The 26251-nt window shown below is 38.6% G+C and overlaps 1 protein-coding gene across 4 annotated transcripts in view; it reads right to left on the reverse strand.

Moving 5' to 3' along the window:
* Positions 1-1500: 1500 nt before the first annotated feature.
* Positions 1501-26251, reverse strand: part of CRYZ (crystallin, zeta (quinone reductase)) — a 34202-nt gene continuing 9451 nt past the window's right edge. The window contains exons 2-10 of one of the 4 annotated variants that reach the window (XM_011977772.1): positions 21523-21618; positions 21278-21401; positions 19684-19836; positions 15767-15930; positions 10781-10832; positions 6253-6402; positions 3297-3398; positions 3085-3180; positions 1501-2648 (exon numbers count right to left, since the gene is read on the reverse strand). In XM_011977772.1, coding sequence (XP_011833162.1) covers positions 2487-2648; positions 3085-3180; positions 3297-3398; positions 6253-6402; positions 10781-10832; positions 15767-15930; positions 19684-19836; positions 21278-21388 — 990 coding nt within the window. In that variant the 5' untranslated portion in view covers positions 21389-21401; positions 21523-21618 and the 3' untranslated portion in view covers positions 1501-2486. The remainder of the gene's footprint in view (positions 2649-3084; positions 3181-3296; positions 3399-6252; positions 6403-10780; positions 10833-15766; positions 15931-19683; positions 19837-21277; positions 21402-21522; positions 21619-26251) is intronic. The other 3 variants (XM_011977768.1, XM_011977775.1, XM_011977783.1) reach the window with 3 other exon arrangements.

Consider the following 26251-nt stretch of genomic DNA (forward strand, 5'->3'; position numbering starts at 1 on the left):
ATTAAAGGTGTGATTGCAAATCCCAAGCTACACTAAGAGCCCAACCCTTGTGATGGTTAGTTCTGTGTCAACATAGTCATCATGTCCTACTTATGTGTTTATACAAAATTTTCAGTTGACTTTAAGGGGATGTCCCTCAATAATGCAGGTGGGCCTCATCCATTCAGTTGAAAGCCTTAAGAAGAAAAACTATTTCCCAGAGAAAGAATTCTGCAAGACTGCAACAATAGAAACTAGTTGTATTTTTAGCCTGCTGGCCTGCCCTACAGATTTTAACTTGCCAGTACCCATAATTGCATGAGCAAATTCTTTCAAACACATCTCATTGTATTTTGATTGCTTGTCTGGAGAACCCTGTATGACACCTCTTATATTCTAAAATGTTTTACTTGGGTCTCATCCTTACTCAACTATAAGCTCAAGGATATGGACTCTGTCTTATACATCTCTGTATTTTCAAAATCAACAGGGTACTTTCTCAGACTCTAGGTACTCAATAAATACTTGTTGGACTAATGGATGCATAGAATAATCTATTAGAGAAGCCAGAGGTACAGTGAGCAAGGAAAGCCAAAGGCCTGGAAATTTAAATGTATGATTATATATCGACAGCCTACAAAAAAGTCAGCTGAATTTGAATCTCCTAGTCATGTGACCTTTGGTATGTTGATTCACCTATTTGGGCTCATGGTGCTGACCAATTTGGTCTCTAAAACATTATATGACTAGGTCACAGAAGTCAAAGCAACCAAGAACAGACATTCAAAAGACTGAGTTAAACAATGTTTGTTTATTATACAGGTTATTCTCTACTTTTCATCAAGAACGAGCACTGATGACTATATAGTAGCCCTAAGGCCACAGGCACCAACCAAGTAGTGAATGCAGTTGGTTGAAAGTTGGAACAAGACTAAAACCATAGAGATTTATGCAGAGAGCATACCTAGTGCTACATATTCATAAAAATGGTAGTTAATGCATACAGTTTGGCTAGTTTTGCTTTCAAAATTAATTAAACTGTATCGATGTATTTTGAAGTGTTAAGTCATCTGTATGCTTTAGCTCTTTCTATAGATGAGGCAAATGTACAAACAGATTAAACTGACTTTTACAGAATGATTATTCTTTTACCTTGTTGCATGGAAAGGAATCCTCCATTTTAGGATGCACATAAAATGCTAGCCTATATTGATGGCATTGCCTTAACACTTTTCTTTTTTTTTTTAAGTAATTTTACAGGGCATTTAACCTATAAGAGAAACAGTGGATAAACTTGGAAAATGCTAATAGCAAAAACATTTCAGTCATGGCACATATAGCCAGAAGCCAATGATATCCTTCAACTATAGAAATTAGCAGTATTTTCTGTTTATTACTGAAACAGGATTCCATGTTCAAGCCAGAAATTGTCATTCAACAGAACAAATCAGGTCAAAACAATCAAACACATAATGTGACACGACAAAAGGATGTGCTCATGTGATGAAAAACAAAAATAACAAATAATCAAACTTTTATTTCCTTGAATACAATATTGATGGCAAGACTGCTAAGAGGTCATCCCTGTATTTAGTTTAGATAAAGGCTTCCAGCATAGAACACTGTTAAGAAGTAACTGTCAGGAGCTATGCAGAAGTGATGAGAGGCAAATACTATAAAAACTGGAAAAGCAGGTTTTGATTTTCTATAGATTTTATTACACATTATTGAGACAAATGAAGATAATTCTTCGTTTATCAAATTTGTGAGCTTAATTATTTCAACAAAATATATGACCCTCATCAGACAAACAGAAAACTCTAAATTTACTCTGAAAATCTAATCAATTGAGAAGTATTACCTATTTGGAGACTATGTATTATATGAAAGATAAAGAGATAAAGCTCCTGTTCTCACAGAACATATGGGGTCATTGGCAGCCAACCAATAATGAAGTAAATATTCTAATATTTGGGAAAATACTGAGAAAACTAATAAATTATCCTGGACATTATTTATTTTTGCCTTTACAAAAGACTTACACATCCAAACGAGGTTAGTTTAGAGTAGAGGTTTTGAGTCCAGAAAATGTTCAAAGTCCAATACAGCCATGGCTAATCAGAGACTAGAGAACCTTTACAAAGGTAAGTAGGCTTGAAAACCCTTGGAAACTGAGCAGTCTTATTTTGAACTAGCATGTTTTAATCCAAGGTATGGAATTAATCAAGTATCAATTAAGAATTACTGGAATGCACCCTCATGCCAAACGATGACTAACATGCTATTTCCTACTATGATCACTCCTTGATTTGAGACAGATGGCATAAAAAAATATTGCTAGCAATACAATGAATTTTACTCTTCTGCCTCTGTTCTTTAAAGAAAAATCTTATTTTTTCACGTAAGAAACTCATGGAATCGAATATTAATTAAAGAAAAGATAGGGTAAGTACAACTGGGGGAAAGACAGTACCTCTGATTACACAGGAAATCCATGAAAGAATTAATCATAAGAGAAGAATCATTTTTCCAGTAGCCCCACTGCCATGAATGATATCTTTATGAGCCTCGGCCACCTTCTCCAATGGATATTGAGAACCTATTACAGGTTTCAACCAGCCAATTTCCATTCCAGCTTGAAGGGCTGCTGCATATTGCTGAAATTCCTCCTAAGAAAAAGGAAAAATAAATTTCTTTTTGTAGTGAACCATGATTTAATTTTCAGAAGCATTAAAAAAACTTCAGAATCTAAGTGTTATACCATAGTCTCTTACAAATGTGTGACTTTTGTCAACTTGCCCATAACAATAGAAAAAGTAGTTCTCTACATGATAACCATAAGTCCTATCTGCCCGAGACAGTGGTAGTGTACAAAATACCTATTGTCCTGAAATAATTACTAGTATCACATTTCTATCTCAAAAGGTATGCTTACTTGGATATAAATTATATTGTCACCCTAGCTGTCCTTCTGGTGACTAATCCTTACCAACTCCCTCTAGTCATATAACTAAGTTTAACATCTACTAAAACTTTCTGTTTGCCTGAATAGGCAAACTGTACCAATGTTTAAGTTATCAAAATCAGAAGTACTTCTTTTCCTACCTTGGTTGAGGAAAAGAGAGTAACTCCAATTATACTCGACTCCTTTGCCATGGTGTCCCGTGGGTTTATTTCAATAGTACCTCTGTTGCCAACAACCTAATATGAAAAACGGCAAGTCTACAGTTAAAGATTACTGCAAAATAGTGTTAAATTGTGGTAAAACATTAAAATGGTAAAAAAAAAAAAAAAAAAAAAAGAAAAGGAATACTTACTATCACTCGTCCTCCATGTGACAGAAGACTCAAGTCTTTACTAAGATTTACATTAGCTAACATTTCAATAATTACATCAATTCCTTTCTCACCAACATATTTCTATATAATAAAAGAGAAATGTAGAGTAAGATAGCAAGTGAAAAACTGTAAAATAGCTACTATCTATAAAGATATTATAAAAATATGTTTCAAATGACATATAAATGCTACATCTTTGAAACTAATAATGCAAAATTTTAAATAATCTAATTATATAATTATGATGTAATTCCAAGGTACCAGCCAGAACATCTAAAATGGTAAAGATTTGTACTAAATACATTGCTGTAATGAAATAAAATTTGCCTGGAATTTTCAGGTGCTAGACTCAACTTGAGTATAAAATACTTTTCCTTAGCTGAAAATTTTCTATCTTTAAAATAAAATTTCATAAAGAAACAACAAATCAAAAGTCCCAAAGCCCCAGGGGGCTCCCATTTTTATTAATAAACAAAAAGCAAAAGAAAATATCATTAGCTGTTTGGTTTTTCATGATTTTTGTTGTTTTAGTGCATCTGGTTTTGTTCTAAATGGTTTATAATCTGTTTAACGCACTAATTCTTTTGGGCTCTTGGATGATGGATGCTGGCTCTTAGAAAAAGCTACACACATCTACATTATATTCATTTTATATTAACACACACACACAAATGAATCCTTGTGCCAGGGATTACACTAGGTACTAGGAATGCAAAGACAAACAAAGGGAGCTCAAAACAAAACTACTGAGAAAGACAGGAAATACTACAGTCATAGCTATAATGCAATGGGCTAAGTAACACATTAGCAGAAATAAATCATACAATACAGAGAAAAAAGGTTAAGGTTTGATTGCCTGCCACGGTCAGAGAAAGTTCCACAGAGACGATGAACTTGGCCCTGAGGGATGAATAGGAGTTTCCTAAGCCAAAAGAAAGGAAGATGAGTAAGGGGAAGTTAGATCTGAGGCTGAGTCAGTCTGGACCAAAGAAACAGAAAAGCAAAGATGGAGGGGACTGAGACCACAGGACTGAAATACAAGCGGAGCTGAAGTACATAATCAGGTAAGGGGGAGTGGCAGGAAGAGGAAGAGGTAGGAGAGAGGAGACTGTAAGTTGGGACAGATAGTGAAAATACAGTGAATGCCATGTTAAAGGATTTGAATTGTGTTTTTGTTGTTGTTTTCTACAGGTGTTTATTATTGCACGTGCAAGTACAGTAGGGAACAGACAGACAAAACTCCTGTCCTCATAAAGCTTCCATTTTAGTTGTTTCTGTAGTTTTTTTATTAGCTCAGTTATGAATAACAGTCAAGGCTGGAGAAACTGAGGCCTAAACTAAGTTATGGTGGTGAGTGGAATAGAGATAAGGAAATACATTTGAAAGGCATGTCAGAGAAGAAACTGATAAAATGAGGTAACCAACTTGCTGGGTGGGAGGGAAAATGATAATTAAAAGACAGGAAAAACAAATAAAATGAAGGTTTCTCTCTTGGGGGACCAGATGAGTAGCAATGTCTAGCGGGTTGATGGCATGAAGGAAGTCAACTCACGCCAAAGACAGTTTTGGAAATCAACAGCATATGGGTATTAAGGGAGCCACAAGAGTATATGAGACTCATCAGGATGAAAGTTTAGCACCAGGGAAGATGTGAGACCAAGCAAAAACAACCTAAGGAATATGAATATTAAATAACATGAAGAGGGGGAGACTGAAAGTGAAAAGTCAGGAAAGTAAGAAGAGAACCAGTTTCAAAGAAATGTGATCAGGGTCATATGCTCCTGAAAAATCAAACAAGATGAGGACTGAAAGAAGACCAGCAGACTGTTAATTAGGAGCTTCTCAGTGACTTCTGAGAAGCAGTATAAATACTTGGGCTATAAGCAAAACTGCAGTGAGAAGTGATGGACGGTAAGGAAGTAAAACCAATAAATACTACTTTTTCAAGAAGTTTTGTGGGAAAGAGGAGGTGAGAGAGGGGGGTGAGATAAAGGTTAAGAGAATGTTTTTGAGAATGGGAGAGACTTAAGCAGAAGGAGTCAGTTGAAGCTCCCAAGACCTCATGATCTTAAAATTAGATTATTGCTAAACAAAAACCATACTCTTAAAATAACAGGCAATTTTTCATCTTTGTGAATATTCTTGGATAATGGTATCAGCAGTGAGTGCTAGATCTTAAGTTTCCCAGACGTATAACAAAGGAGTGCTTTTGCTGGGCTTTTTGGTAAGATGATTGCCAAAAAGGTAATAAATTCTCACTCCTATTTTTTCCTTCATTTGTAATGATCTAGTTTACACAGTACTCAATATTTGGGAAATTCTAATCTCCCTAACATGAGGAAGTGGTTGAGGATTAGCAAAGCAATAAGTGTTTAGCAAACTGCTACTATAGTACAAATGAAGAACTTCAGAATCTGCTTGAATTCTGTTAAATGCAGCAACTAACTAAATGCCACCTCACCATTTTGGATGCAGTAGTGATTATTCCTCCAAAACATCCAGCTAACAAATGAACTTCATTCCCTGGGCCACACAGATCCGGTTTGTAATCTATGGATATCTCACCTTCCATGGAGAATTCACATCAGTTGAAATTGTATTAAGAATACCTCACAGCTGCAAATACAAAGCTGCAGCTTTACTTAAAAAGTTATTTGCATTAAAAAAATCAATTTTTATAGCTATAAGATTCTAGAGAAGCTATATTCTAGTTAATACACATAAACAATACAAAAATCATAGTGAAGGTTTAAAACTTAGACATCTCTGTTTTTTAAATAAATTAAAGTTTTAAAACACACATAAAAATTCATCTAGGCACTGAAAAACGGAAGCAAACAGCTTTAAAGGAGTAGTTGGTTAAAAACGTATTAAAAAACCACGTAAGTCTCCAAGGAACAAAGTTTGACATTTGTAAAATGGTGGAAAATTTTACCTTAATTTTATCAATATAATTCACTTCTCTGTGATTGAACACTTCATGGGCTCCATTTTGCAAAACAATCTTTTGTCCTTCCTCAGTACCAGCAGTGCCCAAAACCTTTAAGCCATAAGCTCTAGCAATCTGGCATGCTGCTAATCCAACCTGAAAAACAAATACAACCCAAGAGTTACATATTCTCTGCATTCCAGCAAACACGTAAATACATACAAGGAACTTAAGATTCCTATGGGACCCACCCTAACTTTAAGGAACCTAAGAGTGTAAATGAAGAAATAAGAAAAATAGCTAACTTTAATTGAGCATTTAAAATATTCCAGGAACCATACTAAATAATTTCTACATATTGCTTTATTTTATTCTCACAATGACCCTATAAAGTAGATACTATTATTGTCCCTATTTTACAGATAAGAAAGTTAAAGCTTCAAATTATAAGTAATTTGGCCAAGTCATATGCAGAGATGGAAACAGGAAGAGCTAGACCAGTCTGACTGCAGAACTTGAGTTTTTAACCACTGCATCAATATGTTTGCAGGGTTTAAAGATGATCAGAACATGCTCTCTGACTTCTTTGTGCATACGAAATTCTAAATAACAAATGTAAGGCTTCTAACATTTAAGTAGAAGAGACAGGTATACGGGCAAATTAATTCATCCATTCGGTGAATGTTTATAGAGTGTTTACGATGTGCTAGACATGGTACTTAACGTAAGAAAGAAATTTACATTCTAAGGGTAGAGGAAGATAATCGTCATATGAACAAATTGAATGAATAAAATAAATTCAGGAAATAAAAGCGCTAAGAAAAAATAAGACTGGCTGTTGGGTTAGAGAGATAGGAATAGGGGCTATTTAGGTCATCAAGAAGAGTCACTGAAAAAACGAGACCTGAAAAAAGTGAGGAACAAGCCACAAGAACATCCGATCGGCCATGTGGAGGATGCCGTGGGCAGAGTGAATGGCCACGGCTAACCTGGGGAGGTGGGAATGCAGTTGGGATCAAAGAACAGAAAGAGGGGCAGTGTGGTTCAGGGAGGGGCATGTGCAAAAGGGTCGAAGATGAGGCCAGAAATGCCGAGTCACATAGGATCTGAGGGGTGAAGGTAGAGGCTTCTGAGTATATTAAAAACTATGCAGAACCACTGGAGAGCTTAAGCCAGGAAATGATCTGGTTGACTCAGGCTTTAAAAAGGTTGCTCCAATTATATGTGAGGCACAACGAAGGCGGCGAGGAAAATGGGAGGAGGAAGATCAGTTCGTAGCTGTTAGAGCAGTCTAGATAAGAGATGAAGCTGGCTTGAACAAAGGTGGTGGCACTAGAAAAAATAAACAAATTCAGATATAGTTTAGAAGTAAGCTAATGCGACTTCCTCACAGATTGAATGCGGGAGATGAGGAAAAGAGAAAAATACAGGATGTCTCCTATGTCTTTGGCCAGATTAACTGGGTAGAGTAACTGAGGAGGAGACTGGAGAGCACTAAGTTTGTGAAAATCTCCAGATTTCACTTTGCCAAGTGCGGTGGTGCATGCCTGTAATCCCAGCTATGTGGGAGGCTGAGGTGGGAGGACTACTTGGGCCCAGGACTTTAAGGAGTTTGAGGTTGCAGTGATCCTGCACTGCACTGCACTGCACTGCACTGCACTGCAGCCTGGGCAATGGAACAAGACTCTGTCTCTAAAAAATAAAAATAAAAGAACCACTTGGAACATGTTGAGCTGTACAGTGCTCATCTACTTAAAGGTGAAGATGTTCAGCAATCAGGTGAATATGAGTATGGACTCAAAAGAGTTCAGTTGGAGATATATATTAAAGATTCATTATCTTACAGACGGTATTTAAAGCCAAAGGATTAAGTGGAACATGGTGGCTCATGCCTGTAATCCCAGCACTTTGGGAGGCTGAGGTGGGTGGATCATCTGGGGTCAGGAATTCGAGACCAGCCTGGGCAACCTGGCAAAATCCCAGCCTCCCAAAGTGCTGGGATTGTAAGAAATCACTAGAATACCAGATCAATGTGCTTAGCTTAGCACAAAAGAGAAATCAAAGTAGTTTAAGAAGACAGACAAAACAGCAATTATTTAAATAACAATACTAGGAAATATGTCTGATTAGATGACAAATGATTATACAAATAAGTGTCACATACATTTAGAACAGAGTTTCCCAAACTTGGCACTATTGACATTTTGGGCCAGATAATTATTTGCTGTGGAAGACTATCCCATGTATTGAAGAGTATCTACCCCCTAGATGCCAGAAACCCTTCCCCAAGTTGTGACAACCAAATATGTCTTCAGACATTGCCAAATGTCCCAGAGCGGAAGGAGAAAGGATGCAAAATCACCCGCTACTCATAATCAGTCATTTATAGGGAGGACCGGGTTGGGCAAGAAAAGAATTAAGATGAAAACTAATGATAGAAACAGATTAAAGTTGTAACAAATTTCCAGGCCTGAAATGGACCTTAAAGATTATATGGCACAGGGGAATAACGAGGCTGGACTCAGCCAGGTTATGGCAGGAATTTGCTTAACTGAAACAAACAAATACATAGAACTCACTGTCTGACGGAGGAGAGAAACATCCAATTAGATAAAACGCAATCCACTATCGGGTGGGCCCAACCGATTTTCTACTTTAATTTTCAAATTTAAATAGAAGACCTCTAATAAAACCATACTTTAAAAAGCTAATGTAACTACATCTCCTGATGTTCTAACTGCTTTAAAAGGGTACTCAATAGCTCTTTTAAAAAGGCACTGTTTATTCTATTCTTGTCAACAATTATACCAGCAATACTCCTTCAACAGATTATGCACCATTATGTGTCAACTATTTTTCTTCTACTTATTTTGCTAACACTAAAATAGGGCACTCCTCACCAACATATCTGGATAATAGCTGTGTTCATAAATTCCACACCATTTTAAACACACAACATAATCCCCAAGGAATTTGAATTAAATGAGGACAGAAAGTACAAACAGAAGCAAGGCAAAACCCAGTACTGTTTCCCTCTGATAGGACAGGGAGGATCAGAAGCGCTTCACACACCAGGTCACCAGCCTATCCCTGCCAGCCAAGGATTTAACAAACTCAGCCAGCTCAGCGAACAGTGTGGATTTTACCTTAAAAAAAAAAAAAAAAAAAAAAAAAAAAATCATGGTGAAGCAATTGGGCTTTTTACAAGAGGGTAAAGGGAATATAAAGAGATTTTCTTTAAACTCTTCTCTCCCCTTTCTACTGAAATCTTTCCCTTCTGCACAAAGCCCGATGTTAGCTCTCTGAAAGCCAGGGTAATTTAAATAAATGTATGTGTTTGACAGATCCTTTCGTTATTTAGGGTTAAATTTAATTTAACCCTAAAATTGCCTCTTCAGTGAAGTTAAACAATGGGAGTTTTGGACAAGGTGTATCTGTCATATTTTCTCAAGCCCCATAAAGACAATCCTGGTGTTTTTCAATAAATTGTCTGATCTGTGAAATCCTTTAGAATTGATCTATGGGAAGTGTAGGAAGCTAGGTGTGAAACCTCGTGATTCATCTACCTAAGAAACAGAGATAAAAAGGACTGAAACTACCTGTTCTTTTACTTTTAAAGGTAAATTCACATTTTCAAGATACCAATCATTATTCAGGGGACAACGAGCCATCTAATATGTTACTTCTTTCAATCCACTCTCCAGAATACACAGTGCTCTGTAAGGGTTAACAGCTTCCTCAAAGTAAGTATCTAGTCCCAGGCCTTTTATTTTTAAAATGCAAAATCTTATCTCCAAAATTTCCAAAGCATCCATTGATAGAGTTCATGTGGATTTCTTGTTAAATTCTAACTGGAGAGGTCTAACTTTTCGCTCTAAGCTCCTGAGAGGCAGATTGGCAGCTAGTTTCTTGAAGAGGTTTCTCACAGCCCTGTGTTGGATGATTTCACTGAAGGGCTTATTTTAAGTTCAGAGTCCTCCTCCCCCATTCCCCCACATTAGCATTTTCAGCCATGGGTTGTGGTGTTAAGGACAGGCCTGTATACTGCACTCCATGAATGTCGTCAAAGCACAGCAGGCAAGCAGCAGAAGGGAGATAGAAAGGACTAAGAATTCACAGTGTAGCTTTACCGTGCTGTCTGGGGCAACATAGGTAAGCTTTAATGAGCCTTAGTTTCCTTATCTAAGGGAATATGGAATTAATATCGACCTTAAAGAACTGTTTAAAATTCTAAATAAATATTTTTATATGCTACTTGAAGGCAAAAACAAGGCCAGTTTATCTTAGTCCACACCCACTACAGGTGGGAAATCTAACATATTTTTGAAGGGGTGCTCTGTTGGGTTTATTAACCAAGAAATGCTAAACTAATGACTAAATATCACCTTCAGAAGACCAAAATCAAAAAAGTTTTACTACATAAAAAAAAAAGCATCTTTGACTATATTTATAAATCTGACTTTTAAAAATGACCAAAGGAACTATAATGAAATAAACTCAAGCTTGTTTCAAAATATACTAAAAAAATACTTACTCCTCCACTCGCCCCATGAACCAGAACACTTTCTCCAGCTTTCACACGGGCACTGCAAAAGAAAGTATAAGTTACATCATCTTATATTTTGAAGCTAATTAATCTTAGGTGTTTTCATCATCACAAGGAATTTCTACCCTTAGTCTGGCTAACACTAACACAAAAAGCAAATGCAACCTGATATACAGCCCCAAATATTCCCTAAGCTTCACAGAATAAACAAAGCCTTCAATTCATTTATTCCTTTAACAAGTATTTACTGGGAGTCTTTTAAGTTCCAGGCACTATGCTACTGGACACTGGGATCACTATGCGGCGCTACTTCTGAGTAGCTACAGTCCTTGTAGGTCATGAAGTGAAACTGCTGAGCCTGGAGGATCTGGAATCTCTCATTCCCATATATCCCCACAGAAAGGGCCTCAAAGCAGGTTTATTATAGCTCAGTCTTTATTCTGTGGTCTACAGTAATGTCCAAGTAAACATAGTAGCTATTTTTTTTTGCCCGAGGAAAGAAAGTATTTTTTTCTTCTCCATATCTCCGAACATCAGGTTGCACCAGCCTTGTACTCTCACTTCAGAGAGCAAAGCTGAGTCAGCAAAGGTCAGAGAGTAGGAAATGCAATAAATCCTATCACAAAGATTCCCATGTCATCCCCTAAAATGTCCAGATTCTCTGGTGAAATGGCATTTTCTTTTTACTTCTGGTTCACATGACTACTTTTCTAGTATATTCTGAAAAGAAGGGACATGCAGCAAGGCATGAGGGGATGCCTCACTATTCCAGATGGACAGTGCCAATGTCACAAGCCAGCAGATGCTGTGGGATCCAGATCTGACTCTTAGGAAGGATCTCTTACTTCCTTGAACAATGTGGGGTGGCCACACTGTAGAGACATTATGGAACATTATGCTCCATCTGGGAAAGAGAACACAGTAACCAGAGTCCTGCTCCCAGCTGTGCACCAACAACTGAGAAGTGGCAACAACGAGCAATAAGAGAAGCTTTCTCCCACACTCGCTTGGAGCTAAAGAGACGGAGGACAATATGTTAAAGTAAAACATAAACATAAGGGGATAGGAGCACTAGTGTTAGACTATGGGATATGAAATACTTTCAACGAAATTTTTCAAAAATTCTTGTAAGATGTCCCTCAAACACTAAAGACACATTCTCATAAAAATCTCTAGGCCTGGGGTGAGGGGAGAAAAAGCAGGCAAATCCTTTCCTGAATCCTTGTGCAGAGTCGCTGTGACAGTTAATTTTATGTGTCAACTTGACTGGGCCAAGGAACCCGATATTTGTTTCAACATTACTCTGGATGTTTCTGTAACAGTGTTTTTTTTGTTTTGTTTTGTTTTGTTTTGTTTTTTTAAATGAGATTAACACTGAAATAGCTGGATTTTGAGTAAAGCAGATGACACTCTAGAATGTGGGTGGGCCTCATCCTATCAGCTGAAGGCTTTTGTTCTCAGAGACTGACCTCTGATGAGCAAGAGTAAATTCAGCCAGCAAACTTTCTAGGGATTTAAACTGCACCTCTTCCTTGTGTCTCCAGCCTGCTGGCCCACTGCAACAGATTTTAGACTCACCAGTCCTCCATAATTTCATGGGCCAACTCTTTAAAATGAATCAATCTGTGTGCGTGCGCACGTGTGTGTGTGTGTGTGTGTGTGTGTCTGTGTGTGTACACAGTGACTGACTCTTAAGGAATTTATACAGAGATAAATGATAGATTAGATAGATCAAATAGATAGATGACTGACTGATAGACAGGCAGACAAAGAGACACACATCCTGTTATTTGCTTCTCTGGAGGACCCCGACTAATACAGTCATCTTCCCTGGCGCTCACAGCACTCAGCCTGGCCTTCCATGCTGCTGTTCCCTACCATCTTCTAGTCACTGAAGACTAAGACCTGGCACATAGCCTTTCTCTTCCACCCCAAATCCAGCTCCAATCAAGGAGATTCAGCATTCCCCAGAAAATCAAGCACCACAGTTCCTAAATTTTCCTCCACTTATAGCCACTGTCTCCCAGGGCTATAACTATCAGCAATCATTCCCCCTGAGAAGTATCAGATGCCAATAACCAGGATTATGACACTAATCTATCCTAATTCTGAAAACCCATATTCTCTCAAAATCTTTCTTCAACTATGCAGAGATTACTGACTCTCAACAGCTCCATTTCTGCCCGCTTGCTGCTCCTGGCCTTCCTTCCATCCCTCCTCAGCTTGGATTCCATAGTAGATTGCCCAACCTCCTCTCCCCGCAGTCCCCTGTGCTCTCATTTCCTTTGCACCATTCTATTTTGCCACCAATATTCCAGCCCTGGATTAATGTTCAAATCTAGCTTCCTTGATACTTTATCCAAATGACTAAGTATTATAGAAAAAAAAAAAATCACATGACCATGCATTTTGGTGCCACTTCAGCTCTGATTGTTAAAATATCACTTTTTGCCTCCTACTTAATTGTGAAAAGTGAGGCAATGACATACAAGTACCTTCAACACTCCACCTCCCTACCCATAAATATTTCCATAATTATATCATCTTTACCCCTTCTAGGTTTTACGGATAAGCTGTCCTTTCCATACTGGAAGCCAGTCTCTCTACCTATGTCCTAAGTCCTTTCCATCTTACGTTATGCAGATTTTGTTCGATCTGTAAATATGTTCAAGTCTTGCCTAGCCTTAAAAAAAAAATCCCTTTTTCCCACATACTCTCCTCAGGTAACCTTCTACTCTCTCTTCCTTGTCTCCCCGATTTTTAAAAGAATAGTCGTCACTCAAGGAATTGATTTCCTCTTCCTTCCTCAATCCACTCAATCAAGCTCTTCCCACCATTCTATTGAAAAGCAACTAATGTCACCAATGACCTCTTAATTGCTGGGCCCAACTGTTATTTGCTTCTGAACAGACCTCTGTGTTGCATTTGACAGCTGGCCTCCCTCCTTAGTAGCACTATCAATTGCCACGCCTAAAGCTGCCAGCAGTGATTGTGAACTTACCCTGTGTGAGCCCTGTACTAAGAACTTTACACACATTACCTCCAAATAATTCTTACCACACTCTAGCAGGAAGGTGCTGTTATTATCTATGTTTCTCAAATCAGTAAACTGCACCTGAGATGTTTAAGTAACTTAACCAAGGTCATACAACTAGCACTATGTGAAGACATTAACCCAGGCCTTTCTGTCTTCAAAGCCCATGCATTCACTGGATGCTTAAGGGATACCATGACCTCTAGATTCTGCCGGCCATGGAATCCTTTCAGTCTCTTATGAGTCTATCCTTTTTCTCTGACTACATTCTTAAATGGTGATGTTCACGAGGGTTTTATTCTCACTCCACTGTTCTCACTCCCTGAGGGATTTCAACCACTTTTCATCTTGTCAATTCTTACCTACATGCTGCTATCCCCAAATTTTTATCTCCAGTCTTCAAGCTTCTGACTTTTTTATCCAATAGGCTACTGAACCTCTCCATTAGGATGTGTCTCTCATAATTTCAAATCCAAAACTCAATACAGCTTCCCTTTGAAACTTTCTCCTTCTTTTGTCACAGTTAAACATGAACCAAGCTAGAAAGCTAGACTACTCTTAAGCTCTTCCTCATTCTCTACCTGCAAATAATCACCAAATACCCCTGATTTTACCCCCACTAAATAGTTATTCTTTCCTCTCTACTCACTTCTTCTACCAGAACCCTTGCTCTGACCCATAAGGACTTTGTCTAGTGGAGACTCCTATAAGATACTCCTATCTCTCTCTCCATTCCTATCCTCAAATTCATCCTACACACAGCAGATAAGTGATCTCAATCAAACACAAATATCACAATGGTAGTCTCCTGAATAAAGCATTTCATTACTTCCAGTCCTTTACAGTGCAACAGATGAGCTCTATAATCTGTCTTTTACAACCCGAATTCTATCTATTTGATGACAGCTAACATTTATTGAAAGATTATTCTGTTCCAACTTTATTCTTCACTACTCTTTCTCTTGAAATTTCCTAACAAAATCAAGTTGCTATAGCTGTTCCCACACACCACACTGTTTTTCCCCATACTATCCCCAATGTCTAGAATGTCCTCTCTCCTTCTAGTTACCATTCCTCAGGTGAATTCCCTCTGATGCTTTTCAAATACTTAGCAGACGGGATTAAAATATAGATTCTCAGGCACCAGCTATGGAAACTGACCAGAGGGTCTGGGGTAGGGCCCTATAGTGTACTATTAAATTGCTGCCTGGATGATTCTAATGGATAACAAGATTCTTGAACCATGGCTTTAAAACAGTAAGTTAAAATAATAAGTCTTTTTTTTCTTTTTTTTTTTTGAGATGGAGTCTCGCTCTGTCGTCCAGGCTGGCATGCAGTGGCGCGATCTCAGCTCACTGCAAGCTCCGCCTCCTGGGTTCACGCCATTCTCCTGTCTCAGCCTCCTGAGTACCTGGGACTACAGGCACCTGCCACCACGCCCGGCTAATTTTTTGTATTTTTAGTAGAGATGGGGTTTCATCATGTTAGCCAAGATGGTCTTGATCTCCTGACCTGGTGATCCGCCCGTCTCAGCCTCCCAAAGTTCTGGGATTACAGGCGTTAGCCACCGTGAAAATAATAAGTCTTACACCTTGCCAGGAAGCCCTACCTCATCACCACAGGCACATGCCTTCTGAGCCTATATATCCCTATGTACATTTCTATCACTGTACTTTCCACATTATATATAAATATGATCACTCTAATGTCATTTCCCTTACTAGACTATGAGCATCTTGAACACAGCGTTTGCTCTTTTTTGTATCCCCAGTGATTAGTACAATTTCCCAAATTCACAGTTTCCATTATATAAATGTTTAATGGTAAGTAAATGGTAACCAAAAATAATGAACAGATGGATGGACAGACAACTAGAAGGGAGGTAGTTAACACTGCCCTCATTTGGCATTGGCCATAAAATTGACAAAGTGTGTTATTACCTGTGGATCAGAGCTCGACAGGCAGTAAAATATGGGATACCGATGGCAGCTCCTTGTTTAAAGTCCAGTTTTTCAGGTAGTTTGTAAACAGTGTGGTCTGCTGCAAGAGCGTACTCTGCATAGCCTCCAGAGATCGTGCTGCTAGTGAAAACTCTGTCACCTTTCTAGGGGAAGAGACAAATGAATACATGCATTTGTATTCTAAAAATATTACATCAAAATAGATATAATCCTTTATAATAAGAAATAAGTGAGTACTTATCTATTGTTCTCTATATCTAGGGTCTCATATAAATAATTTTTGTTTTGTTGAGTTGGAGTCTTGCTCTGTCACCCAGGCTGGAGTACAATGGCATGATCTCAGCTCATCGCAACCTTTGCCTCGCAGGTTCAAGCAATTCTCCTGCCTCAGCCTCCCAAGTAGCTGGGATTACAGGCACGCACCACCACGCCCAGCTAATTTTTGTATTTTTAGTAGAGACGGGGTTTCACCATCTTGGTCAGGCTGGTCTTGAACTCCTGACCTCGTGATCTGCCCACCTTGGCCTCCCAAAGTGCTGGGATTACAGGTGTGAGCTACCGTGCCCAGCCATAAATCATTTTAAAATACTGAACATTTAAAAATATTTAATAATGGGAACCGATGGGAAGAAAATCTAAGGAAAACAGAAAAAAACATAAGGAAGGATAAACTTCCTTGAATGGCATCATGATGATGCTGATGGCTCAGTCCATGAAGAGCTTGCTATGTCAGGCACTGCATTAAGTGTCTCTGGAGTGTTATCTAATTTCATCTTCACAACGGCCAGTGAGGTGGGCATGTTTATTCTCTCTTATTGTAGAGCAATCCCCACTACACAGATGAGGAAATTGAGGAACAAAGAAGTTCAATAATTTCCTCAGATCAAGCAGCTAGCAAATAGCCGTCAACATAAACTGTTATTTTTGCCCAAAATGCTAGGGAGAAGAAACAAATACAATCTGAAGTTTCTTCCACACACCAAACACCTCCTCTAAATCCCATCCATGAGTTTCCTCACCCCTGCATTGCCACTATGTCTCATGCAAACACCCAAAGGCAGAAAACCATACTAGGACCCTGACAGCATGATGACCCAGGACAGCCTTCTTCTTGACACGGCACCAGAAACAGTAAAGTCTCAACAAATGTCTGTTGGACCTCATTATTAAAAAGCAGATGCAGGACTCAGGGAGAAGTAATGCCCCAGCCAGGCATTATTGGTCCAGTATGTAATTCGCACGTTAGGGAAAATTGGACTGCCCAATGTAACCACCTGTCTTAACTCCTCCTTCTTAAAAAAAAGTAAATATTCCTTAGAAGAGGCAAATTATTAAGGCAATGATTGCTCAGTATACTTTAACAGAAATCTGAAAATGTAGAAATGCTATCTAATAGGATAAAGACAAAAAAGATTCAAAAGCCATCCAAGAATCAAAGACAAGTACCACCACTTAATATGGTTGCCTAGAAATGTCAAATATGATGAAGATTAATCCTGTTTTTACAGCTAAAAAACATGTTGAATTGACTTCAATATAATTCAAACATTTACTGCGAATACACTATATAGAAAGCATTATTTCAAGTTATGTGAGGGACATCAATACCACTGTCCCTAATGTCAAGCATCCTAGACTCTAGGGGGAGAGAAAAGCAAAGGATAGAAATAATTATAAAAAGCAAGGCAAACATGATTAGCCACTGAGGATAGGTAAAAGAAAAAGAAAGAAATTACTTCTAAGTAGAGGAAATTAGGAATAGCTTCATTGAGAAGCTAATAATTGAGGTAAATCTTGAAGAACAGGACAAGATTTTGAAAACTAGAATGGGGAAGAGTCATTACGGGTGAAGGAAACAAAGTTGGCAAAATGATAGGGACAGGAATAAATGCCAAGAAATTAGCAGCATTTATTACCAATGAGTAAGCAGACTAACGTGTGGTATGTAACCTTTTCAGGAGATAAAATGAAAAGAAACTGAAGCTAAAGTGTAAAATCCTTTGAATCCATGTTTTTAAGTTTCAATTAAATTTTGTCCATTAGAAGAACCAATATGAACAAAAACACAGAGATGAGAGAGCATGGGATGTGCAGGGAAGGACAAACAGTTCATTACTGAAGAATAAACTACACTGTGAAGAGGAGTGGGAGGTAAGACTGGAAAAATAGATGGGAGAGAGCATGAAACAGTCTTATTTCATAACAATAACGAATTTTAAGAGTCTTCCTGAAGTCTACAAGACATGGATGCAAGAATGAAAACAGAGGTGTATAACAATAATTAAATTTTATAAAATGATTCATTCTAGATTAAGGACGAATTCCAGGGAAAAGAGAAAGTTATGTAGCCATTATAGAAATCCAGGTCAGGGGTGTAGTTAAGTAGGTAAGATAGGCTGAACTAAACTACTGGCAGTGGAAATGGAAAGGAGAGAGAAAACAGTTCTAGTAAGGGAAAGCGAGGAGTAATCCTCAAATCCCAGAAGTCACCAGGACAGTCACACAAGAGAGGCACTATCTGCAGTGAGAAAAGATAAGCTAGTTTTAGACACGTTTTGTACGAGATTTCTGGAGGTTGACCATGTGAGTCCAGTGTCTCCAACAGAACTCTCTGCAGTAATGGAAATGTTCACATCTGTACTGTCCAGCAGGGCAGCCACTGGACACAGGAGGCTATTAAGCATTTGAAATGTTGCTAGAGTGACTCAGGAACTGAATTTTCAATATGAATTTAAGTTGAATTTTAAATTGCCACATGTGGCTAGTGGCTACCGTTTTGGATAGCACAGATCCAGAGTTCAGCAGAAAATTCTATGCTAAAGATGTAACATGTGATAACGGCAACAAAGAGAGTGTATGAGATTGCGAAAAAGGTAAAGAATACAGAAAGCAGAGGTCTAAATAGAGACTGAGAGCCCTAGGCAACACCAAGATTTGAGGAATATCCAGAGAAAAAGAGAGGCCTGAAAACAGAGGCCCAGAAAGGAAGGGGAGAGGAGAACAGAAGAAAATGATATCACAGAAGCTGCAGAAAAAGTTTTTTAAAGAAAAAGTTAAGTGGCTGAGAGTGTCAAATGTCACAGAGAAGTCAAGAAAGATAATGACATAAAAGGGCCCATTAACTCCAGCAAAACAGAGGCCATTAGTGACATTAGCAAGAGTCCTTTCAGTGGAGCGATGGGGGCAGAAGCCAGGTTGCCACAGGCTGAGGAGTGGAAAGTTGTATGAATTTGCGAGTCTTCCTGTATAGGGGAACAGTAATCTTCTCTGTCTCAACCTAATTTTGGTAAGGTGCTGCCAAAGTTGAGTAGGTCAAGGAATTATGAAGAAAGATGATAGGACGTGAGTCTACTATGAATATGCCTTTTGGCATATATATATATATACACACACACACACACACACACACACATATATATATATCCTGATCATAACATTTTCAGTGACTGAGTCAGAGCTCCAAAATTGTATCGTGACCTTGCATTTTTTCATGTTTTACTTATTTTTCAAAAGAATTAACCTTATCTTATGAAGCAAAATTTATAAAAGGAATTAAAAATTATTTTAGCTTGTGTATCATCAAGAGTTGGGAAATAGTCTAACTTCCTCGTGTGCTTTCTTTCCTTACATATTTCTATTAAATCAAAAAAATCACAGTTCATTCTGTGGGGACATGAAGATACAGAAATAATCCAGCACCTATTCACAACAATGTAGTAAACAAATAAGGCCTCTGGATAAAATCTAATTTCTTTTTTGACTAGAGGAGTCCCCCAAGTGGCAGAAATTGTGTAACAGGGCCTTTTAAAGCCTTAAATAAGATGCACTTGAAAGCTATGTTCAAATATTTTAAGGAAATAAATTAAGCCAAATAGAAATAATTAAAAATGCAATACCTTGAAAGCAGATGCATTATCTCCAACAGCTTCTATCACCCCAGCCACATCTGAGCCAGGAGTATAGGGTAAGAGTGGTTTTTTACTATAAGTACCAGAGCGAATGTATGTCTCCACAGGGTTGACACCACATGCATGGACCTTGATTAGAACCTGCAATGACAATGTATTTTAGTTCACAGAAAGAATATAGGCATTCATTTAACTTTATGCTAGGACTGTGCTGATTATGGGAGCTATCAAAATGGGAGAAAAAAGCAAAAGAAGTAAGTGCTTGCCTTCAACAACCTCACATTCCAGTTTTACAAGCTAACATAAATAAGAATGACAGAATGGCTATGTACTGTATTAAAAACATTTTGGGGAAAATAGTGAAAGAAATATTTAAGGGGATATGTGGTAGAGACCTCTGCATGTTCGTCAAACCCATTTTTTCCTTTTCCTGGGTACACAGAAAGAGTGGTGCTTCTTCACCTCCCTCATGGTTATGATTAGCCAAGTGACTGAGTTCTAGCCAATGGAATGTTAGCAAAAGTGACAGCAGACACTTGCAGGCCTGACCGATTAAAACTTCCTAGCCAAGCCACACTGTGCTTTTCCTCTTCCATGGAGACCCTAGAAGACAGGGGTTGGGTGGCAGAGCCACATGAAAGAAGAAGCTGAGTCCCTAAGTCACTGTTGGAGAACAGCTACTCACCCACATTTGAGAACTTTTAAATTTAGTGTATAAGAAATAATTATCCCTGGCTGGACCATTGTAATTTTTAGGTTACAGCAATTGTAGGAGCTAATTTTACCTTAATTAACACAGAATGATTATCTCTGGTATCAAAGTAAGGGAAGGCTTTATAAAGGAAGTGGTATTTGAGTTAGGGTTTAAAATATAAGTAGAAATTAGGAATGAGAGAAAAAGGATAGTTTGAGTAAAAAAAAAATAGCATGTGCAAAGACAGAGGAATGAAAGGGAGTCTTAAGGAAACCGGACAAAATCTCATGTTGTTACAGCACTATATCTCTATATGGAGAGGGAGTGATGAGAAAAAAATTTGTAAAGATAGGTTACAGCCAAACTGCAAAAACTCTCATAGGCTTGCTAAGAAAATTAGACTTGGGAGGCATGGAGGGTGCAGTAATAAAAATACATAATTTAAAATCAAAAGTATATTATTAAAGTCATTGGAGGTGATTAAACTATACACTTAAATTCTCATGAATCACACATGAAAAAGCATGAATGCAAAAGAAAATTGTTTTCCCAGCATGCAAAAAATAAAAATCATGAATGTTTGTAATAGAATACCTTATTCAAAACTCCTTATGTGTCCATTCAGAAAAATCCAATTATTGCACTACATAGATCATTCCCTACATCAAAAATTTTCTTATAACCAAAGGTTATTCTTTTCCATATATCTACTTCACTAATTATCAGGTTTATGTTAACTTTACCAATGTCCATATGTATATGTAGTGTAAATTGCATCCTAATTCAATGTCTTTAAAAATAATTGTGACTCTGCTTCTTTTGAACACTATTTGCAAGAGACTCACACTCAGTATAATTATGGCCTCAATAAAGTAATTTTATTTCTACCTGATGGTCTTTTGGAATTGGTACTGCAATATCTGACTGCAATTTCAGGACTTCTGGTCCACCAAATTCAAAAACTCTAACAGCTCTCATCAACTTCTGTCCGGTCGCCATGGTGATCTAGATACTAAGAAAGAAAAAAATTAATGTATTGTCACATTGTATCTAAGATATCATCATGTTTTTTCCCCCCTGGAGGGAGCAGATCAAACAATTTTTTCAAATAACAATTTAAATCATGAGCTTACCACTGATCTCATTTCATGTTTAAGGACCTTTCATCTTACAAATCCCTCAGCTACAAAGCAAAATACTTCATGATACTTACTGCAGGGATTCAGTGCCTTCAACAAAGGAATCAAATATGCAAACAAAAACATCTGGATAGACATAGCATGATACTATATTTAGGTTTTCTTGCTTGGGTTGCGATTTTAGAAATTTTATGAGTTTAGTTTTATTAACATTAGGTAAACCGCCCTCCTTTTGTTAAATTATGAAACATTTCAAACATTTACGTGACAGCCAGTGTATTGGTTCATTTCCATACTGCTATGAAGAAATACTGGCTACTAGATAATTTATAAAGGAAACAGGTTTAATGGACTCACAGTTCCACATGGCTAGGGAGGTGTCACAATCATGGTGGAAGGCAAAGGGGAAGCAATGGCATGCCTTACACGGTGGCAGACAAGAGGGCTTGTGCAGGGGAATCCCCTTTTATAAAACCATCAGATCTAGTGAGACTTATTCACTATCACTAGAACAGCAAGGGAACTCCCTTCCCCATGACTCAATTACCTCCCACCTGCCTTCCCAATAGTCTCCCAAAATCTTAACTAATTTCGGCATAAACTCAAAAGTTCACAGTCCAAAGTCTCATCAGAGACAAGGCAAGTTCCTTCTGCCTATCAGCCTATAAAATCAAAAGCAAGTTAGTTACTTCCTAGATACAATGGGGGTACAGGAAATGGGTAAATACAGCTGTTCCAAATGGGAGAAATTGGCCAAAAGAAAGGGGCTACAGGTCCCATGCAAGTCTGAAATCCAAAAGGGCAGTCAAATCTTAAAGCTCCAAAATGAACTCTTTTGACTCCACATCTCACATCCAGATCACTCTGAAAAAAGTGGGTTCCCATGGTCTTGGTCAGCTCTGCCCCTGTGGCTTTGCAGGGTAAAGCCTCCCTGCTGGCTGCTTTCATGGGCTGGCATCGAGTGTCTGCAGCCTTTACAGGCATACAGTGTGAGCTATCAGTGGATCTACCATTCCGGGGTATGGAGGACAGTGGCCCTCTTCTCACAGCTCCACTAGGTGGTGCCCCAGAAGGGACACTGTGTGGGGGCTCCCGGTTCACATTTCCCTTCCACACTGCCCTAGCAGAGGTTCTCCATGAGGGCTCCATCCCTACAGCATACCTCTGGCTGGACATTCAAGAATTTCCACACCTCTGAAATCTAGGTGGAAGTTCCCAAACTTCAATTCTTGAATTCTGTGCACTGGCAGGCCCAACACCACATGAACGCCTGAGAGGCCTCGGGCTTGCACCTCTGAAGCAATGGCCTGATCTGTATGTTGGCACCTTTAGGCCATGGCTGGGATGCAGGGCACCAAGTCCCTAGGCTGCACACAGCATGGGCGCCCTGGGCCCAGTCCAAGAAACCATTTTTTAACTCCTAGGCATCTGGGCCTGTGATGAGAGAGACTACTGCAAAGGTCTCTGACATGCCCTGGAGACATTTTCCCCATTCCATTATCTTGATGATTAACATTTGGCTCCTCCTTACTTAGGCAAGTTTCTGCAGCTGGCTTGAATTTCCCTCAGAAAATGGATTTTTTTCTATTGCATCTTCAGGCTGCAAATTTTCTGAAATTTTATGCTCTGCTTTCCTTTTAAACATAAGTTCCAATTCCAAATCATATCTTTGTGAATACATAAAACTGAATGCTTTTAACAATGCGCAAGTCACCTCTTGAATGCTTTACTGCTTAGAAATTTCTTCTGCCAGATACCCTAAATCATCTCTTTCAGGTTCAATGCTCCACAGATGTCTAGGACAGGTGCAAAATGCCACCAGTCTCTTTGCTAAAACACAACAAAAGTCACCTTTACTCCAGTTACCAACAGGTTCCTCATTTCCATCCAAGACCACCTTGGCCTGGACTTTATTGTCCAAATCACTATCAGCATTTTGGTCAAAGCCATTCAACAAGTCTCTAGGAAGTTCCAAACTTTTTTCCCACATCTTCCTGTCTTTTGAGCCCTTCAAACTGTTTCAACCTCTGCCTGTTACCCGGTTCCAAAGTCGCTTCCACATTTTCAGGTATCTTTACAGCAGCACCGAACTCTAATAGTACCTATTTACTATTATTAGTTCATTTTCATACCGCTATGAAAAAACAACTGAGACTGGGTACAATTTACAAAGGAAAGAGGTTTAACAGACTCGCAGTTTCACGTGGCTGGGGAGACCTCAAAATCATGGCAGAGGGCAAAGGAAAAGCAAAGGCACAACTTACGTGGCGGCAGACAAGACAGCATGTGCAGAAGAACTCCCCTTTATAAAATCATCAGATCTCCGAGATCATCCTGGCTAACACAGTGAAACCCTGTCTCTACTAAAAAATACAAAACAAACAAAATTAGCCAGGTGTGGTGGTGGGCACCTGTAGTCCCAGCTACTTGGGAGACTGAGGCAGGAGAATGGCATGAACCTGGGAGGCGGAGCTTGCAGTGAGCTGAGATCGTGCCACTACACTCCAGCCACTACACTGCAGCCTCGGCAACAGAGCAAGACTGTCAAAAAAAAAAAAAAAATACAAAAAACAAAAAACAAAAAAAACCATCAGATCTCATGAGACGTATTCACTATCATGGGAACAGCATGCAAAGGACCTGCCCCATGATTGAATTCCTCCCCCAGGTCCCTCCCATGACACGTGGAAATTATGGGAGCTACAGTTGAAGATGAGATTTGTGTGGGGACACAGCCAAACCATATTACCCAGCTTTAACAAATCTTAACATTTAAAAAACCTAAACTCTTATAGATATAATTGAAGCCAAACCTGCTTCTGGCCCACCCTTTCAAGAGGTGACTATAACCATGAATTCAGTACTCATCATTCTCAAACATTTAATATCACTTCTACATGTATATGTAATATTAAACAATGTGTTATTGTTTTGCATGTTTTCAAAACTCATACAGTTTAGGGAACACAAAAATCTCAAAAACTTAATGCTGAAAGGAAAAAGCAAATTCTGATTTGAAAAAGAATTCTACAATTTGCTTTCTCCTTTCAGCATTAAGTTTTTGAGATTTATCAATGTCGAAACACTTGGCTTTCTGTAGTTCATTCACTTTAACAAAAGGGGAAAAACGTCAAACACTAAAAACAGTGCACCATATGCAATCTTTTATAAATTACAAGGGCACAGCTAACCTTTCTGTCATATCACTGTTAATATCAAATGAAATGGAAACTCAGAGTTCAAATAACCTATAAAAAGACAAAAAACATTTGTACAGAAAATTATATAATCTTAGAAAATTTTCTGTACCTGTAAAGATGTAATGAAAGGTTTTGACTATATCCCCATAATTATATCTGTGGGTTATCATAATTTCTTGAAATCAACCAAATAGTGTTAGATTCAGCCATCACCTAAAACATCTGCTTTAACCACAAGAAGTTTAAACATTAAGAAGAGTTGCAGAAACCAGGACCTGATACGAAAGACTTCAGACTTTTACTGTATCAGGACTCCATACAGGACTACTCAGAACAGAGCCCATACTGGCTATAAAATGTCATTCCACATTTCCACATACAGTGGCTGGGGCAGGGGGTGGAATCAGAAGTATTTTGGTAGTGTTATTGATGGAAAGTTCCTGATATAATTAATCAAAAGTTTGTGTCCCTTTAAAACCCTTAAAATGATTTAACACAGTGTCTAGCACAAAGGAGAAAGTGACATTTCCAAAGGTTGTTTAGCAATGACATATCCTGAAGGGTGGTCCTCGGGGGAAAAAAAGAGGCAGAAGCAGGCAGACGGCATAAAGACTGCACTTTAAAACAGCTTGGCAGTGTCTGACGGGGAGATGATCTGTCAGAGGGCAGGGCTGGGAAAAAACAGCCCACTCCTACTCAGCAATCTCACCACTCTACTTCCATTCAGGTCTTCACTCTAGCTGAGAATTCTTTAGACAAGAAAGTGAAAGTGTCAAGAAAATAAAAAAGAAACAGGTTGCCCAGATGAGATGGTGGACATAAGAACACAGAGGTTGTTTTTGTTTTGTTTTTTCAACATGGTGGTATGGGAAGAGCAGGTTTTGGAATACGCAGCTCGAGGTGTGAGTCCCAGCTCTATCATGTAGCAGCCACATGGCCTTGGGCAAGGCAGTCAACCTCTTGATGCTGTTTCCTCATCTGAAATCTGGGCTCCCACTCAGAGTTATATGCTAGAGACATGGCAAGCACCAAGCACAGAACTTAGCAAACACATGCTCTTGTATATAGTAGACATCATTATTGTTTTCCCCTCTATTCTTTTCAGTTTCTGAATCCTAAGGATTGCCTGAGCCCAGGAGACCCAGTCCAGCCTGGGTAACATGGCAAAATGGCATCTCTACAAAAAAAAAAAAAAAAAAAAAATTAGCTAGGTGTGGTGACAAGCACGGGTGGTCCCAGCTACTCAGGAGGCTGAGCTGGGAGGATCGCTTGAGCCCAGGAGGTCAAGGCTGCAGTGAAGCAGTGAGCTGTGGTCATGCCACTGCACCACTCCAACCTGGATGACAGTGTGAGACCCAGTCTCAAAAAAAAAAAAAAAAAAAAGAAAGGTCTACACCGTCATTGTCTCCTTGGGTCATCTGACCTGTCTTGTTTTTAGGGTCATTTGTATTAGGAGAAATAAATCAAGAGTAATTTGAATAATTTATACCTTTAATTAGAGAAGTGAGGGATCAGCAAACAAA

This window comes from Mandrillus leucophaeus, unplaced genomic scaffold (assembly GCF_000951045.1).
Source record: "Mandrillus leucophaeus isolate KB7577 unplaced genomic scaffold, Mleu.le_1.0 Scaffold103, whole genome shotgun sequence".
NCBI classification, from domain to species: domain Eukaryota; kingdom Metazoa; phylum Chordata; class Mammalia; order Primates; family Cercopithecidae; genus Mandrillus; species Mandrillus leucophaeus.